The sequence below is a fragment of the Erinaceus europaeus genome, chromosome 15 (assembly GCF_950295315.1).
Source record: "Erinaceus europaeus chromosome 15, mEriEur2.1, whole genome shotgun sequence".
NCBI classification, from domain to species: Eukaryota; Metazoa; Chordata; class Mammalia; order Eulipotyphla; family Erinaceidae; genus Erinaceus; species Erinaceus europaeus.
The window spans coordinates 27,644,603-27,663,547 of NC_080176.1; the positions used below are offsets into that span (position 1 = coordinate 27,644,603).

Genomic DNA, 18,945 nt, shown 5'->3' on the forward strand with positions numbered 1-18,945 from the left:
GGAGACATTAATAAAATAGGGTACAACTCCACACAATTCCCAACACTAGATCTCCGTATCCCATCCCCTCCCCTTCTTCTAGCGTTTGCCCTTCTTCCGTAGCCAGTCAACAGCGTCAGGTTGAAAGCTGTCAGGAGCTGCTTGTTGCTGGCTTTGAAAGTGACTGGGATCCATGTGGATTCAGTCGGCTAGGAAGGATCGTCAGTTTCCCCAATGAATGGGTACTCACGGGATGCACCACGGGAAGGTCAATCCAATGCAACCCATCCCCTCCCCTGATAGCTTTCCTATTCTTTATCCCTCTGGGAGCATGGACCCAAGGTCATTATGGGATGCAGAAGGTGGAAGGTCTGGCTTCTGTAATTGCTTCCCCACTGAACATGGGCGTTGACAGGTCGATTCATACTCCCAGCCTGCCTCTCTCTTTCCCTAGTAGAGTGGGGCTTTGGGGAAGCGGAGCTCCAGGACACATTGGTGGGGTCATCTGTCTGGGGAAGTCTGGTCGGCATCATGCTGGCACCTGGAACCTGGTGGCTGAAAAGAGAGTTAACATACAAAGCCAAACAAATTGTTGAACAATCATGGACCTAAAGGCTGGAATAGTGCAGATGAAGTGTTTGGGGGGATGCTCACTGCAGACTATTGTGTACTCTTGCTTACAGGTATATATTTTGTCCTAGTTTATGGATACGTGTGCACATATGCTCTATCTCACGGGACCTGGTCAATATCTAGGTTTTGGGACTTTGTTAGGAAGTGAACAGCCTGGAATGGAATTAGAGAATACTATGAAAGGAAAGGTCTCACCCGCGTAATGAAGCTGAAGGGTTACATTCCACTCCTGAAGTCTCTGGACACAGTCTGAAGTGAAGCATGCTGGAGTGGCACTCGTTGCATTGATTGGGTTGCAATCGGTGGATGCAATATTATTTGGTATGAATTGAGAGAAGCATGGAGGAAAGTGCGCCCCACCCTAAGGTTCCAGGACTGGGGGAAATAATAGACTCTACAGTGGAAATGTGAGGTTCCTGCTATCTTAGGGTTCAAGAAGACAATAGTTATTGTTATCATATTATTGGGTAATTGGGTTAACTGAAAAATCCCTTTGTTAGGATTTGCTGTATAATACACCATAATTTATATCCTTTGACATTATTTATATATAGCTGTGCCACTGGTTGCTTCTGTTCTCCCTGGTCTAGGCTTTTGAGAGAGTCAACATATCAAAGACTCAGCCTACGTATTAAAAAGACTCAGTCTGTGCTTTAAAAAGTTTGAGACATACAATTTTTCCCCTCTCATATTAGTCATTTATATGACTACAAATAGGAGTGTACATAAACCCCATTCCCACCACCAAAAGACTGTCCCATCCCATCCCACCCCCGACGCCCCAGGAAGCCAAATATCCACCCTCACCCTCACCCCAGGGTTTTTACTTTGGTGCCCTACTCCACACCATCAGCTTTCTTAAAGGAGGTACACTTGAAGGTGAACCCCGAACAATGATAACTTTAGATGGAAAAGGCGAAGAAAAGGGTCCCGGGGCCAGGTTAAGCACACACATTACAGCGCATAAGGACCCAGGTTCAAGGCCCTGGCCCCCACCTGCAGGGGGAAAGCTTCACAAGTGAACAGCAGGGCTGCAGGTGCCTCCCCTGTCTCCCTCTCTATCTTCCCTTCCCCTCTCAATAGCTCTGTCTCTATCCAAAAATAAATAAATAAAAGATTAAAAAGAAAAAAAAGAGTCCCAAGAGAAGCCTAGCAGAAGGAAAGTCCAAGCGTTTTTTCCGGGCACCTGGAAGCTATTCTGTTGGAGTGAGGGCGTGGGGGATGAGGACGGCAGTGATCCCCGGCTGGTCACTGAGTTCTCTAGCTACTTACCCTCCCGCCTTACCATTCGCAACAAGAACCTCACACGTTCAGTCTCCTCTGTTTTCCGTGTCTTTACCATCTGGCCTTTGAGAGTGACTTCTCTGAATTTTGAGGGAGTTGGTGGGGAAGTTTGTATTTTGCTTCTTGGGACCTGAGTGTTTATCCAAGGCCAGTGTGTTTATTCCTGATGCTGCCAGAGTTTGAGGGAGATTAGACTGACCTCGTCCTACTAGAGATTCGGGAAGGAAACATGGAGGCAGGGGGCTTGTTCCCAAGGCTGGTTTATGAGATAAGAGATGGGGGTGAGGGTGGTGGAGTTTGAACCCGGCTGGGTTTAAGAGAAGGATGAAAGGGATGGGATGTTGAAGGTCGGGCTGAGAGGAGTATCTGTCCACAGGATGACTTGGCTGTGTGGAAGAAGAAGTTGGAGATGGGCTGGATTGGAAGTGGTGATGGTAGTTAGCTGTCCCCATAAAAATATCAGCAGTCAGGGGTCGGGTGGTGGCTGACGGGTTAAGCGCACACAGTACGAAGCACAAGGACCCGCGCAAGGATCCTGGATCGAGCCTCCGGCTTCCCATCTGCAGGGGGGCTGCTTCACAAGTGGTAAAGCAGGTCTGTGGTTGTCTTTCTCTCCCTCTCTACCCTCCCCTCTCAATTTCTCTGTCCTATTAAGAAAGAAAGAAAGAAAGAAAGAAAGAAAGAAAGAAAGAAAAGGCCACCAGAAGCAGTGCTGTATTAGTGTCTCTGACACAAAGACCTCACTCGCTCCCCCTCAGACCCTCCACTGCCACTTGCTTTTAAGACAAGCTGGTTCAGAAGTGCCTCGACAGCATGATACAAGGTCAGACTCCGTGCCTGGTGCTGGTCTCTGTCCTTCCCACGTGCAACCCTGACACCAAACTTTCCCGAGACAGAGGACAGTTGGATGAGAGAGTTTTGTGTTGCCGTTGTCTGCTCTTTATTTGCAAAGGAAAAAGAATAGAGTCTCTCTGAGTCAACACAAAAGTGTAGCAGATAAGCCAAAATAGCATCTCGTGAGCCACAAAGTCCCAGTCTCTCAAGGAGTGACTTCCTGTACCGTGTGTGTGTGTGTGTGTGTGTGTGTGTGTGTGTGTGTATGTGTTTGTTTGGTGAGCTAGGGGTCTCAAATGCGTGATTTCACTTCTAGGTCACTTAAACATTTCTTAAAATTTTGTTATCTATATATTTTAAGATATTTATTCCCTTTTGTTGCCCTTTTTATTATAGTTATTGTTGTTATTGATGTTGTTGTTGTTGGATAGGACAGAGAGAGATGGAGAGAGGAGGGGAAGACAGAGAGGGGGAGAGAAAGATAGACACCTGCAGACCTGCTTCACCGCCTGTGAAGTGACTCCCCTGCAGGTGGGGAGCCGGGGGCTCGAACTGGGATCCTTGCCGGTCCTTGCGCTTTGTGCCACCTGTGCTTAATCTGCTGTACTTCCACCTGACTCCATATATATATATATATATATATATATATATATATATATATATATATTTTTTTTTTTTTTTTTAACCATAGCACTGCTCAGTTCTGCTTTATGGTGGTGCGGGGGATTGAACCTGGGACTTTGAAGCCTCAGGCATGAGAGTCTTTTTGCATGACCATTATCTTTTTTAAATGTTTTAAAAATTATTTATTTAAAAAATTATTTATTTTAAACAGCCAGAAATCAAGAGGGAAGGGGGTGATAGGGAGAGAGACAGAGACGCCTGCAGCACTGCTTCACCACTTGCAAAGCTTTCCTCCTGCTAGTGGGAACTGGGGGCTCAAACCTCTCATTGTAACATGTGTGCTCAACCAGGTGTGCCACCACCTGGCCCTGCACTGTGCTTTTTTTTTTAAAATTTATTTATAAAAAGGAAACACAAAACCATAGGATAAGAGGGGTACAACTCCACACAATTCCCACCACTAGAACTCCGTATCCTATCCCCTCCCCGCACTGTGTGTTTTTATCTTGGCCCCTGTCCACATGTGCACAAGTCACACACACACACCCCCGACTCTGGACCACTCTGTACCCCACAATAGGCTTAGGCCATGTTGGGCGCAGTTGGACTTGGACTTGCTTTTCGATGCTGTGCTTGGATAAGCAGCTCAAGCTGTGGCCTGTGTCTCCCACGTGTCCTTAAACTGGCTTCTCTGTGTTGACAGCACAGCGACTAGAAGGTGGTGAGCCTGAGGAGCTCCTGGGAGTGGTGGCAGCTGAGTCAGGAGCAGAGCCGCCTGCCTCTCAGCAAACCAGAGCGAGCAAGAGCATCTGAGTCCAGAGGTGGGGCCACACCCAGGCGATGGAGGCAGGATGGGGGTAGGCCAGGCCAGAGATGGGCCACTGGCCTTGGGGAGACAGGGTGCTATGGTGCCATGGTCCAGCCCCGGCAGCTGAGTTGCTGCACCTTCCCGGGACCACTAGCATCTTTCAAGGACAGATCGGGGGTGTGGAAGTGAGAACAGGGTGTAAGATGGGGGACAAGCATGAGGGTGGCTGGCCTGGCTCCCTGCTCTGCTCCCTGTCCCACCCCCCTCAAGGACTGACAACAGGACTTGGCGCCCCTCTGAAGTGAGACCCTTCTCAGTACTGCATCTGAGACTCTGTCCCCCGACTATGGAGGAGGTGTCTGTCATTCAGGGTGTGGAGGAAGGACTATGTCCACCAGGATCTGCTGGCGCAGGTGGCCCCACAAGCACCGGTGATAAGCGTGGTCAACTTCTGCCGTGGGCTTTGGTCTGAGACTCTGGTGCTTTCCATCTCTGGGACATGCGGCTACCAGAAGGCTTCTGTGCTCCCTGAGCGGCTCTCTGCCAGACCCAGGGCTGGGAAATCTGCGTCAGCTGTCTCCATTGTCATGCTCCTGTGGCCTCTCCCATGTGCTGCTATCTCGGTTTATGGCTGAGGGTGTTGCTACCTGTCGCCTTCTTTAAACCTCGGTAGTCCCAGCACCGCCTTCATCTTCCACTGAGAACCAGGGCATTGTGGGACTACTTGGGGACCTTCACTGCTATCTGTTTAGTCTGAGCCAGGGTCCCAAGATGAAGCTCATGCTCTGGCTTCCCCAGGAGCACATGCTCATCTTGTGTCCCCTGGGGCTGCCTGGGGATGGGCTAGACCAGCCTCTGACTGTCTTCACATTCCTGTGAGAAGCTAGGGTCTGGCTGGGTCTCTGACAGGGAAACAATGCAAGGCCCCAGTTCTACACTAGGCACAGGGAGGGAGGAGGGCAGCTGACTTCCCTTAGTCTCAGGCTGTGACAGCTCTCAAGAGATCTCTCTCCCCTTGACTGTCTCCCCAGACGTGGGTCCGCTGGAGCTGAACGAAGCAGCCCACCTGCATCCAGAGCCCATGAGCCCCGGCTTCACGTCCAGCCCAGCTCACAGTGGGGAGAATGGATGTAGAGACACAAGGTGTAGGCACCAGAGACCATATTCCACTAAATTTACAGCAACATGAATCTTAAGGGTGTAACGATGGGAAAGTTACAGGGAAAAAAATTAAAAAGACCTCAGGAAAAATAATTCTGCCTAATCAAGATGAGAAGTGAAAAACACTGGGCTTGGTTAACTGTGACTTTTTTTTTTTTTTTTATCTTTTGAAAATTTTATTTTTTTTTTAATTTCTTTTTTTTTTTTTATTTAAGAAAGGATTAATTAACAAAACCATAGGGTAGGAGGGGTACAACTCCACACAATTCCCACCGCCCAATCTCCATATCCCACCCCCTCCCCCTATAGCTTTCCCATTCTCTATCCCTCTGGGAGCATGGACCCAGGGTCATTGAGGGTTGCAGAAGGTAGAAGGTCTGGCTTCTGTAATTGCTTCCTCGCTGAACATGGGCGTTGACTGGTCGGTCCATACTCCCAGTCTCCCTCTCTCTTTCCCTAGTAGGATGGGTCTCTGGGGAAGCTGAGCTCCAGGACACATTGGTGGTGTCTTCAATCCAGGGAAGTCTGGCCGGCATCCTGATGACACCTGGAACGGGTGATTTACTGGGTTCCTGTGGTCATTATAGTCCTGTCTTGTTTTCGGTCCGGGTGGTCTCCTTTGGTATTCCTAGTTGATCCGGGAGAGGAGAGGAGAGGAGAGAAAGCGATCTGCTGCTCGTAGCTCCCGGTTAACTGTGACTTAATGGAAAATCAATTCAGAGATTAAATTGGCTAATCTCACTAAGGAAATTACTGGCAAAAACTCATCAATATTTGTTGAATGGTCTCATGTGAAAAGACGTAAATATTCTTAGGGTCCCAATGGTAGTGCCAAGGATGCCATAAATCCTTTGGAGTGGCGGGGAAAGAAATCCCATGCTGAATCCCAACCCAGCCAGCCAGCAGGGCCCCCATCTCTGCCCACAGGGCTGCATCCTTTCTCACAACCAAAGTGTAAGGCTCGGGGGCTGATCTGACCCATCTTGTATGGGGTTAGCAGGTGTGGGGCTGTTCTTCATGACCAGAGAAAGAGAATATCCCCTTCTGGAAGAAGACGAGTCCGGGGACTTCCAGATGGTCCTGAGCTGGGGAGTGGATAGCTGGGAGTTACAGGCTAGCACAGGGGAGTCAGAACTGGGGCACAGGCCAGAGAGGGGAGCCAGCTAGCAGGTTGGCTTGAGGATCCTGCCAGACTGACTCACAGCCAGCCCATCTTTCCTATATTCCTTTCCCAGGTGGCCTGTGGGCCAGGCTCTCACCAGCTGAGTCCTGATCCTGCCTGAGGTGGGGACTGTCTTCTGGAAGGACTTGCCAATACAGATGCCAATGCTGGGCATCAAGTCCTTGTCTGGGGAGTCAGGCGTGGTGACTCACACTGATGTGCTCATTGTTCATATTTCACTGAGCAGAAGAACTTTGAGCTGAAAGTCCAGAGCACTGGGTAGAATACGGTTGTGAATAAGCCCAAAGACCTCTGTCCTTAGAGCCAGGCATGCCCTCAGAGGACAGTGACACACAAGCAGGGTGACATCAGATAATGCCATGTGAAACAAGAGGCCTGGCTGGGAAGTCTGGTGTCCTTGGGAGGTTGTTGGTTTGAGGGGCAGAGAGAGAGCTGAGTGGGTTTGGAGATTAGGTGGTGGAGCTTAGAGGTTGGATGTGGGGAGCTGAGCAAAAAGGGCTCTGGGGTGGGCGGTGGCACACCTGGTTGAGCACATGTGTTACAGTACGCAAGGATCCAGGTTCAAGCCCCGGGTCCCCACTTGCAGGGGGAAAGCTTTGCAAATGGTGAAGCAGGGTTGCAGGTGTCTCTCTGTCTCTCTCCCTCTCTATCTTTCTGTCCCCTCTCAATTTCTTTGTCTCTATCCAATAAATAAAGATAATTAAAAATATGTGCAAGGACCCAGGTTCAAGCCCCTGATCCCCACCTACAGGGGGGAAGTTTTGTAAGGGTAAAGCAGTGCTGCAGGTGCTTGTCTCCCTTTCTATCACTCCCTTCCCTCTCAATTTCTGGCTGTTTCTCTCCATTAAATAAAGATAATTATTAAAAAATTAGAAAAAGTGCTCTAAGATCTGGACTTAAGTGACCAGCTGGCGTGCAGTGTTGTTTATGAAGATGAGATGAGAGAGACTAAAAAAATTGGTATGGCCAACTGAAGTCTGTTTAGGCCATGGACTTGAGAGGCCCATCAGGAAGCCAGAGCTGAGCAGTGCTGTGGTCAAAAAAAACTGGGAGTCGGGCAGTAGTGCAGTAGGTTAAGTGCACGTGGCGAAAATCGCAAGGACCAGCTTAAGGATCCTGGTTCGAGCCCCCGGCTCCCCAACTGCAGGGGGAGTCGCTTCACAGGCGGTGAAGCAGGTCTGCAGTTGTCTGTCTTTCTTTCCCCCTCTCTGTCTTCCCCTCCTCTCTCCATTTCTCTCTGTCCTAGCTAACAATGACGACATCAATAACAACAATAACTACAACAACAATAACAAGAGCAACAAAAGGGAAAATAAATAAATTAAAAAAAAAACTTCCTGGCCACTTACATTTTTGCTTTCATTTCTGCTTGCTGGCGTGTTAACAAAGTTTCACTGACTTCTTTTGACTTTAGACTCTGAGGGGTGTGTTGTGCTTGCCCGTGATCGGTTCTGCTGCTCCTCAGGATGGCCCACCTGGTTCTGTGTGAGCCCACAGAGCTGTACAACATCTTGAATCAGGTCACCAAGCTGTCCAGATTAATCGAGCCCAATTATCTCTGCTTGTTGGGTAAGTGCTTTAAGGGGGGGGGGGGGGCAAGCGGTGACGCGCCTGGCTGAGTGCATGCACTACAGTGCACAAAGACCCAGGTTCGAGCCCCGGGTCCCCACCTGCAGGGGGAAAGCTTCACAAGGGCTGAAGATGTCTCTCTCTCTCTATCTCTCTCTCTCTCTCTTTAGAGATTTTTTTTAATACTTGTTTATTCCCTTTTTAGTTTCCCTTGTTTTTTATTGTTGTAGTTATTATTGTTGTTATTGATGTCATCATTATTGGATAGGACAGAAAGAAATGAAGAGAGGAGGGGAAGGCAGGGAAGAGAAAGACAGACACCTGCAGACCTGCTTCACTGCTTGTGAAGCGACTCCCCTACAGGTGGGGAGCCGGGGGCTTGAACCAGGATCCTTAAGCTGGTCCTCGCACTTTGCGCCACATGTGCTTAACCCGCTGCGCTACCGCCCGAGTCCCTGTCTGTCTCTTTTTTTTATTTTTTAAAAATATTTATTTATTTATTCCCTTTTGTTGCTCTTGTTGTCTTATTGTTGTAGTTATTGTTGTTGTCGTTGTTGGATAGGACAGAGAGAAATGGAGAGAGGAGGGGAAGACAGAGAGGGAGAAAGACAGACACCTGCAGACCTGCTTCACCGCCTGTGAAGCGACTCCCCTGCAGGTGGGGAGCCGGGGTTCGAACCGGGATCCTTATGCCCGTCCTTGTGCTTTGCGCCACCTGCGCTTAACCCGCTGCGCTACAGCCCAACTCCCTCCCTGTCTGTCTCTATCTCCTCCTCCCATCTAAATTTCTGTTTAATAAGTAAAGGACTTTATTTTTATTTTTACTTAAGAGACATGCTGGGAACCATGCCCTTCAAATTTTTATCTATTTATTTTTAATGATTCAATCAACTTTGAGCTCTGGGAGGTATAAATACCTTTGAGTGAATGACCATACTTATTGTCGCAAAACTGTGCCTTGGATTGGAAGACGATAGCAGCTGGGCTGGCGACGTGAGGGCTCCAGGTGGACTGGCCGTGCATGCCTCTGCAAATCTGCACACTTAACACACGCTCCCTTCCTCAGACGTGCGCCCCAAACGGGAGTATGATGAAAGCCACGTGATTACAGCCCACAGAGTGAAGAAGGTATGCCACATGGGTTCGAGCCTGGGGCCAGCAGGCCACCATACAAGGGGGAAAGGAGGGGTGGGGGGTTTCTGGATCCAGGGGATGCCACTTCCTGCTGGACACTGGGGAGCAGGCTCAGAACCACCCCTGTGTAAGCCCACCAGGGTCTCCCCAACTCCTCACACACTCCCACTCCACGCATGGCCAGCAGCTTCATTCCGCTAACACTGGTTTGTTTTTGCCTCCAGGGTTATTATTATTAACTTTTTGGATAGGACAGAGAGAAATGGAGAGAGGAGAGGGAGAGAAAGATAGACACCTGCAGACCTGCTTCACCACCTGTGAAGCGACCCCCCTGCAGGTGGAGAGCCAGGGGCTCGAACGGGGATTTTTTTGCTTCGTACTATGTGTGATTAACCAGTGCACCACTGCTGGGCCCCCTTCTTCTTCTTCTAGCATTTGCCCTTCTTCCGTAGCCAGTCAACAGCGTCAGGTTGATTGAGCCTGATGTAAAGTTTCGAGACCTCCTTTGAATCTGGAGAGGTGGCAGTTGTTGACTATGTGGGTCATAGTCTGTCTGTAGACACAGGGGCAGTTCGGGTCGTCTCTGGCTCCCCACAGATGGGACATAGCGGCGCACCGGCCATGGCCTATTCGATAGTGATTGAGGAGGGCCCAATCATAACGTGCTAGGTCAAAGCCGGGTTGACGCTTGCAGGGGTCTGTGATGAGGTGTAACGCTGGTTTAATTCTTAATGTTCTCTTTATTTAAAAAAAAATTTTTTTTTTGTATTATCTTTATTTATTGGATCGAGACAGCCAGATATTGAGAAGGGGAGGGAGATAGAGAGAGATGTGCAGCCCTGCTTCACCACTCGTGAAACTTCCCCCTGCAGGTGGGGACTGAGGTCTTGAGAGTCCAGCACTTTATCCACTGCACCACCCCTAGGCCACAGTTGTCTGCTTTCTGTTATCTACGAGTGAACTTGGATTAAGCAAGTTCTGACTAAGAATGATTAAGCCGATGATTCCTCCCCAGGGAGAGAGTGTCCTTGGGTCGGCAGACCCCGGTTGCTCTGAGGGGCACTGGTGCTGGGGTGCCGCGCCTCATCCGCTGCAGCCAGGCACTTCCCTCTCTGGTGCCATCAGCTGGGGCTGGCGGTGTGGAAGATTCTGAGTAGTGCACAACCTGCCTCCAGTACCCGCCAGAGTAGGTTCCTACTCTGCATCAGGTGTCTCTCTCTTTCTTTAGAGTGGAGACAGGTATCTGATCCCAGAGTCCGTGGATCTGGAGTGTGTGCGATACTGCGTGGTGTATGACAGCAATACCTCCTCCCTGAAGGCCAAGCCCAAAGCTCGTGACAGTGCCGAGAAGTGGGAGGAAGAGGAGGAGGTGGAGAAGGAGGAAGAAGTGAAGGAGGAGGAAGAGGAGGAGGAGAAGGAGGAGGAGGAGAAGGAGGAGGGAGAGAAGGAGGAGGGAGAGGAGGAAGGAGCGGAGAACATCAGACAAGGTGGGCTTTGACAAGAGCAGCCTTTGTAAGGCCAGGAGGCACCCCGGGCTCCACTTGGTCAGCACTGTGGTCTGCAGGACGGCCCTCCCGGGTGCTGCTCAGAAGTGGGGGATGGGGGGAGTACCTGGGGCATCTTGTTCCTTATAAGGTGGCATCAGCCTGCTGTGGAGTACAGGGACGAGCCATGAGGCTCTAGGTTCAGACACAGGGGCCATGTTATCCAAAGTCACCAGAGTCGCCAGAATGCGCCATCGTTTTCCTGCACTGGTGATCCTAAGCTCCAGCTGTGACAAGGTAACATGAAGAGGCCGGGGGATTGTGTGACAGGAGAGCTGAGCTGGCGGGGGCGGGGGGCAGATGGCAAGCAGAATGTTCACGCTGGGCTCTGGGTGGAGAACCTCTCTTCCTTCCACCACTGTTTCAACAGATATCCTTGAGAAGCCAAGTGCTTTTGTTCAAAGGAACAGAACGTGGTAGTGTCCCCATTTCTGATGGGAAAATCGGGGCCTAGAAAGGTGAGGTGACTCACTCAGGGTCCCATACCTGCTTGACAAAGTACCTCCAAATGCTGCAGCCCACACAGCAAATAGTTTCTTCCTTCCTTCCTTCCTTCCTTCCTTCCTTCCTTCCTTCCTTCCTTCCTTCCTTCCTTCCTCTCTCCTTTTCTTCCTTTCCCTCCCTCCATTTCTTTCTTCCTTTCTCTTTCATCCCTCCCCCTTTTTCCAGATAGAGACAAACAAATGGAGAGCCAGAGAGAAAGCGATGGAAAGAGACCACAGCAGCGAACTCCCTTGCATGTAGTGGGGGCCAAGTTCAGACTCACTCGCTGCCCAAGGGAGCTGTTTCACTGGCTCAGTTTCATAGTTTCTGTGGGTCCAGGATTCAAGAGCAGCTGAGCTGCAGGGCTTCTCCTCAGGCTCACTCAAGGTGTCAGCCAGACCCACCGCCACCTGAAGCTTTGCCGGGCTGGAACCTTCAGCCCAAGTTTCATGCTGGCAGGAGGCCCCATTTCCTCCATACAGGCCCCTCCTGCTTGGGTGGCCCAGGATGTGGCCACTGTTTTCCTCTACTCCCTCCCGCCCCCAGAGAGGAAGAGGGACTCCTTCATGGTCACATCTCTCCATTCTGCTCATTAGAAGACACCCCGGGGGAGGGCTGTGAGGGGCACACTTGACATGAAGTCCCAAGAAAGAACTTGTCGTTAAACTGTTAAACCCCAGCAGTCTGGCTCCATCTGTCTGGTCTCCCGAGGCCTGGCTGGGGATGGCGGAGAGCAGAGCCCCTTGAGCCCTGAGCCAGAGCTTAAAGACTGTATGTTGGCTCTGCTTCACTGGGCTTCCTCTCATTCTTTCTCACTCCCTGGTTTTGGACTGACGGTTCAGGCCCCCTGAGCTCAGCCCTCCTGTCACACAACCTTCCATCATGTGCCTGGTCCTTGGTCCCTGGCCTTTTTTTTTTTGTTGTAGTTGGGGCTTGGTACCTGCACTACAAATCCACTGCTTATGTGGCCTTTTTAAAAATTTACTTATTGGGAGTTTGGCTGTAGCGCAGCGGGTTAAGCGCAGGTGGCGCAAAGCACAAGGACCGGCATAAGGATCCCGGTTCGAACCCCGGCTCCCCACCTGCAGGGGATTTGCTTCACAGGCGGTGAAGCAGGTCTGCAGGTGTCTGTCTTTCTCTCCTCCTCTCTGTCTTCCCCTCCTCTCTCCATTTCTCTCTGTCCTAATCCAACAATGACAACAACAATAATAACTACAACAATAAAACAACAAGGGCAACAAAAGGGAATAAATAAAATAAATATTTAAAAAAATTTTACTTATTTATTTTTGATACAACAGAGAAATTGAAAGAGAAAGGGAAGATAGGGAGAAAGATAGATACCTGCATACCTGCTTCATAGCTTGTGAAGCTACCATCCTGCAGGTGGGGTGCTGGGGCCTGGAACCTTTGTACTGTCCGCTTAACCCGGTGCACCACAGCTCCCTGGTCCGCAGGCCTCTTCATGTCACTGTAGCCCCTGGGGCTCTGCTGCTGGCACCTTGTGTGGGTAGCTGTCAGGCTGGGACGTTCTCATCAGCAGCCACTGGGTGGTGCTAGGCCTCTTCCCAGGAGGGCCTTAGCCAGAAAAATCCTCCCCAAGCCTTCAGCTGCGACTGTGGTTGGAATGGGCGTCAATGCAAGTGACCCCTCTGCTTTCTGGAACTGGCCTCCCTCTCCTGGAGCTCATGCTCCTTTGGCAGAAAACCCCATCCACAGGCAGCAACATAAGCCCAGACACACACTCCATCCAAGGCCACTTCCCCCCCTTTTTTTTTCATATTTTTTTCCCTCCAGGGTTATTGTTGGGGCCTGGTGCCTGTACTATTAATCTACTGCTCCTGGAAGCTATTGTTTCCCTTTTGTTGCCATTGTTGTTTATCATTGTTGTTGTTATTGTTTTTCTTATTGCTGTCATTATTGTTGGATAAGACAGAGAGAAATCGAGAGAGAGGAAGATGGGGAGAGAAAGATACATACCTGCAGACCTGCTTCACCGCTTGTAAAGTGACTCCCCTGCAGGGGGAAGCCAGGGGCTCGAACCAGAATCCTTGAGCTGGTCCTTGCACTTTGTGCCATGTGCGCTTAACCCTCTGCACCACTGCCCGGCCTCTCCCACCCACCCCCCTTTTTTTAAAAAGATTTCATTTATTAAAAAAGATAGGAGGAGAGAGAGAAAGAACCAGACATCACTCTGGCACATGTGCAGCCGGGGATTGAACTCAGGACCTTGTGCTTGAAAGTCCAAAGCTTTATCACCGTGCCACCTCCCAGACCACCCACTTCCCCCTTTTAAATCTGGTGTTGTGCTTTTTGTTTACGATATACAAAGAACCAGGTTCAAGCCCCCAGTGCCCACCTGCAGCGGGAAGCTTCACGAGTGGTGAAGCAGTAGTCCAGATCTGTCTCTCTCTCTTTCTCTCCATCCCTCCCTCCTTCCTAGCTTCCCCTCCCCTCTCAATTTCTCACTGTCCTATCAAATTAAATAAATATGTATTAAAAATACCAAAATCTGGCCCCTTTCGAGACGTTCTATCTCGTAGGTAAGGGGCCCTTCCTTTCATGATGTCTCCTGTTATCCCCTGTTCCAGCCCACTGTTGCACACCCATCTCCTTTCCCCTCCAGGAAAGCTGGGTGTGTAGGGAGCAGTGGTGACGTCCAGGGAAGCAGGTGATTGTCCCTGGAGCCCTTTCTTCCTCTGAGTCCGCAGCTCCTAGAGCGACTGGCCATGGGCCTCTGACTAGCTGTGTCCCTCCACCCTGGTTGCTCAGCCTCATAAGCTTGGACCCTGCCTACCCCTCCCTTGTCTTGGCCTCTGAGGTCATTGCTTTCATGTTGTCACCCTTCCTTGCAGCATGTGGGTTAGAACCTCCCAAGCCAGGTAGACCATGGTGGGGTAGGGGTCCCTGGGCCAGTCATTTCAGAGCAACTGTGAAGGGAACTGGGGGACTCTCCCGCCTCAACAAAGCCTGACTTTGAAGACAATCATCTGGCTAAGGACCCTAAAATTACTTGGAATTACAGATGAGGTGAGATTCCCTTGTTCTGGGGAGTGTCTCCTCTCCCCTCCCACCCTAAGAAAGCAGTAGGTAGGGTGGAGGGTAGATAGCATAATTTTTATGCAAACAGACTCTCATGCCTGAGGCTCCAAAGTCCCAGGTTCAATCCCCCACACCACCATAAGCCAGAACTGAACACTGCTCTGGTTAGAAAATAAAAATAATCAATAAAATAAAATAAAAAAAAAAGCAGTAGATATCTTGATTTAATGTGTGAGGAATTTACTTTTTTCTTTTCTTTTTCTTTCTTTTTATCAGAGCACTGCTCAGCTCTGACTTATGGTGGTAAGAGGGATTGGACCTAGGACTTTGAAGCCTCAGGCATGAGAGTCTGTTTGCATAACCATTATGCTATCTACCCCTGCCCTGTGAGGAATTTTATACCAAGGGGAGACCTTAAGAGAACGAGAGAGTGAAAAGAAGCAGAGTTAATGTTTTCAAGAAACATTCAGAAAGCAGTCCTCTTCCATCTTTGAATAGCCCAGTGCCTGGGATGTTCTCCCAGAGTCTCTAGTTGTCCCCTGGCAGCCTGCCGGCCCCCAGCCTTGACTCCATGGCTCCCCAAATCTGAATTAGCCTCCAGTGGGTCTTGTGATGTCGTCGGGGCAACAGCTGTCTGGTGCAAAGGCAGCAGTGGAGTGTCCTGGGCTGCCCTCCCCAAGTCCCCAGGGCCTCTGTCTCTTGCTCAAGAACAGGCTGACAGTGCCAGGAGACCCTGGCTGACCCCTCAGGCCCCTGAGCCAGGCCCTCTGGGGTGGGACTTGGCTACACTCGGCCAGCTGCTGGGTCTCTCCTGGCCAGGCCACTAGCTTTTGGCTCTTTACCAAATGCAGTCTGGCCAGATGGGTCTCAGGCTGCTGTGTCCTCAGTGTGAGGATTCGGGCTTTTCTCCCTGGACAGGGTTCAGCGTGGACTCTTGAGTCCTTTGTCCTTCCAGCTGGCCCATCAGAGTCAGCGGTGCAGAGTCACTTTGGAGTCAGCTCCTGACCTCAGGATATCCTGGCTACGCCTTAGTGATGCAAGCTTCTGGTACGCAACATCACAAGTACACATGGGGCCAAGTTGATGCCCTGGTCACAGCAAGATATTACTTCACAGGCACTAGGATGGCCATAATTTAAATAAAAGAAGGGGAAAAAAAAAGACAACGAGAAGTGTTGCAGGGATGTGCTTCAGCCCATGTCCACCGCTGGTGGGGAAGTCACATGGTGCAGAGGCAGTGGGAGTGGCCTGGTGTGTCCTTAAAGAGTTACCAGCTGGTCTAGCCGCTAGAGTTCTACATATATGTCCAAGAGAGATGAAAACACACCCAAGGCTATTCCCACAAATGTTTACAGCAACCAGAAAGTGCAGACACACTGGGTGGTAGCACACTGGGTTAAGCGCACATGGTGCAAAGCGCAAGGATCCCGATTCAAGCCGGGGCTCCCCACCTGCAGGGGAGTTGCTTCATAAGCGGTGAGGCAGGTCTGCAGGTCTTTCTCTTTCCTTCTCTGTCTTCCCCTCCTCTCTCCATTTCTCTCTGTCCTATCCAACATCAATAACAATAACAACATGGAGAAAATGGCCTCCAGGAGCAGTGGATTCATAGTGCAGGCATTGAACCCCAGAGATAACCCTGGAGGCAAAACAATTTTTTAAAAATAACTTATTTATTCATGAGAAAGGAGGACAGAAAGAACCAGCCATCACTCTGGTACATGTGCTGCTGGGGATTGAACTCAGGACCTCATGCTTGAGAGTCTAGTGCCTTCGCCACTGAGCCACCTCCCGGACCACAGTAAACAATTAAAAAAAAAAATATTTTATCCCCTTTTGTTGCCCTTGTTGTTTTATTGTTGTAGTTATTATTGTTGTTATTGATGTTGTTGTTGGATAGGACAGAGAGAAATAGAGAGAGGAGGGGAAGACAGACATGAGGAGAGAAAGATAGACACCTGCAGACCTGCTTCACTGCTTGTGAAGTGACCCCCCTGCAGGTGGGGAGCCAGGGGCTTGAACCAGGATCTTTATACCAGTCCCTGTGCTTTGCGCCACTTGCGCTTAACCCTCTGCGCTACCGCCCGACTCCCAACAAACAGTTTTTTAATGAGAGAGAAGCAGAGCATCAGTCTGGCATGTGTGATGCTGGGGGAGAACTCAGGACCTCCTGCTTCTAAGTCCTGTGCTCTGCCCACTGTTCCTTGGTGGTGCGACTTGTATTCCATGTGGCATATGACATACGTGTGATAATACATAGCAATAACAAATGTGACATTTCCTTCATGTCCCCTCATCGTCTCGGCAACATGGAGAGAGCCCCAGAGTCTTCTGCAGACCCACTTACTTGGCGGCAGGTTTCTTTTTCTCCGCCTTTTTTGCCTCCAGGACTATCGCTGGGGCTTGTGCTGGCACTATGAATCCACTGCTTCTGGAGGCTATTTTTCCCCTTTATTGCCCTTGTTGTCTATCGGTGTTGTTATTATTGTTGTTGGATAGGACAGAGAGAAATCCAGAGAGGAGGGGAAGACGGGGGGGAGAAAGATAGACACCTGCAGACCTGCCTCACTGCTTGTGAAGCCGACTCCCCTGCAGGTGGGGAGCCAGGTGCTTGAACTGGGATCCTTATGCCGGTCCCTGCACTTCAGGCCGGTGTGCGCTTAACCCGCTGCACTACCGGTTGACCCCCCTCCTTTCTTTCTTTCTTTTTTTATCTTATTTATTGATTCATGAGAAATGATAGGAGAGAGAGAAAGAACCAGATATCACTCTGGTACATGTGCTGCCAGGGATTGAATTTAGGACCTCATGCTTGAGAGTCCAGTGCCTTAGCCACTGTGCCACCTCCCAGACCACTCCTTTTTCCTTTCTTCTTGGGTTTTCTGGGGCAGACTCCAGGTCTCATCTCATGCCTGTGTGATCCTGACAGTTTGAGTTGCTTTTTCATTCATCTAGAGAAGGCAGAGAGGGAGAGATGTCACAGCGCCTTCCATGTGGTGCTGGGGCTCAAACCTGGGCTGTACGCACAGCCAGGCAGGTGTTACACCCAGTGCTGAGCTCTCTCCTCTGTCCCATAAGCTCTCTCTTCTGCTCTACAATTTCTTTCACCTCCAGGGTTATCACTGGGGTTTGTTGCCTGCACTACAAATCGACTGCTCCTGGAGGCCATTTTTTCCCATTTTGTTGCCCTTGTTGTTGTTGTTATTGCTGTTACTGTTGTTGGATAGGACAGAGAGAAACTGAGAGAGGAGAGGAAGACAGAGAGGAGGACAGAAAGACACCAGCAGACCTGCTTTACAGAGAGAAGGAGAGACACCTGCAGACCTGCTTTACCACCTGTGAAGTGACCCCCCCTGCAGGTGGAGAGCCGGGGGCTTGAACCGGGGTCCTTAACACCGGTCCTTGCACTTTGCACCACCTGCGCTTAATCCGCTGCGCTAATGCCTGACTCCCTTTGCTCTACAAATTTGAATGGTAGGGGCTGCCACATAGTGTGGTCGTTTTTGCCGAGGACGACCCAGGTTCAAACCCAACACCTGCCCCCACCCCCTGCCTCGGGGGACACTTCGGTGTGGTGGTTTCTGCCCCCCCCATCTGAAAAAGTGGTGAAGCCCCCATGACAAGACCAACAGCGAAGTCTGATTAGGAGACTGCCTGCTGCCTCGATTTGTTCTCCTGAGGATGGACCAGCTGTTGTCTCAACACTGGTGACCTCACAGGGGACACTCACCCCTTTGGTCCCCACACACAGACTTGGCATTCGGAGATGCTGTTCAGTGTGGCAGGAGCCTGAGCCACCTCACTCGCCACCCAGTCCAGATCCTGAAAGGGGGATACCAGCGCTTCTCGGCCATGTACCACTTCCTCCGTACACAGAAGGTGATCTGGATGCCACAGGTACGCAGGGCAGCCCGTGGGCTGGGCCCTTGGAAGGAGGCAGCTGGTGTAGGCAAGATGGCAGCGAGGGAAGAGGCCTGGGGAGTCAGCTCAGGGCGACGTGATGTATTTATGAGGGTCATATCTGGGCAAAGCCAGGGTGCTGTGTACACGGTGGCCCAAGGGGGTAGGCATCCTGGGGTGGGGGTGAGCGGGGAGTCAAACACAGACCAGCCTCTGGATTCAAGGTGAGTGGCTGTGCTCAATGTTGAGAATAAGCGTTGGCTGAGCCCTGAACATACAAGAGGGGCAGGAAAGCCATTTCTTCTTTGAGACACCAGGGTGGGGTCATGCCAGGAGGTGGGGCCCCTGTGTGTGCGTGTGAATGTGCGCTTGTGAGAGGCCCTCTGCCCTGAGCTGCCTCTTGGGTCACTGTTGGTGAGGGGAAACTCCAAGTCACATTATTAACCAAAATGTGCAGGATTGAGGGGGGTAGGGGTGTGTATGATGGTGCTGGGATAATACTTTCAAAAAATATGAGTCCTGGGCCTGTGGGATAGCTCACCTTGGACACACGACTTGGGTTTGAGCCTGGTCTCCGGAAGCAGTACTGTGATGTCTTTCCTTCTCCCTCTCTGTCTGAAAAAGCCAGCTTAGAGCAGTGAAGCCCCCGTGACAACAACAACAAATCAAAATTCAACTACGAGTACTTATGTTCTTAGCAATGCATGGGGAGGTTTGTACAGGCCCAGTGGCACCAGGCCTGGAGTTCCCTGCAGAGTAGTGGGGGGGGG

General features: G+C 50.6%; 1 protein-coding gene across 10 annotated transcripts in view; it reads left to right on the plus strand.

Annotated features, from left to right (window-relative positions):
- The window catches only part of STYXL1 (serine/threonine/tyrosine interacting like 1), a 37,876-nt gene that overhangs the window by 2,036 nt on the left and 16,895 nt on the right, over positions 1-18,945 (plus strand). For 5 of the 10 annotated variants that reach the window (XM_060173473.1, XM_060173472.1, XM_060173476.1 and 2 more), the window contains exons 2-5: positions 7,921-8,075; positions 9,142-9,203; positions 10,438-10,696; positions 18,027-18,172. In XM_060173473.1, coding sequence (XP_060029456.1) covers positions 7,973-8,075; positions 9,142-9,203; positions 10,438-10,696; positions 18,027-18,172 — 570 coding nt within the window. In that variant the 5' untranslated portion in view covers positions 7,921-7,972. Of the gene's footprint in view, positions 1-7,920; positions 8,076-9,141; positions 9,204-10,437; positions 10,697-14,617; positions 15,326-18,026; positions 18,173-18,945 lie in introns of those variants that run through there. The other 5 variants (XM_060173475.1, XM_060173474.1, XM_060173478.1 and 2 more) reach the window with 4 other exon arrangements.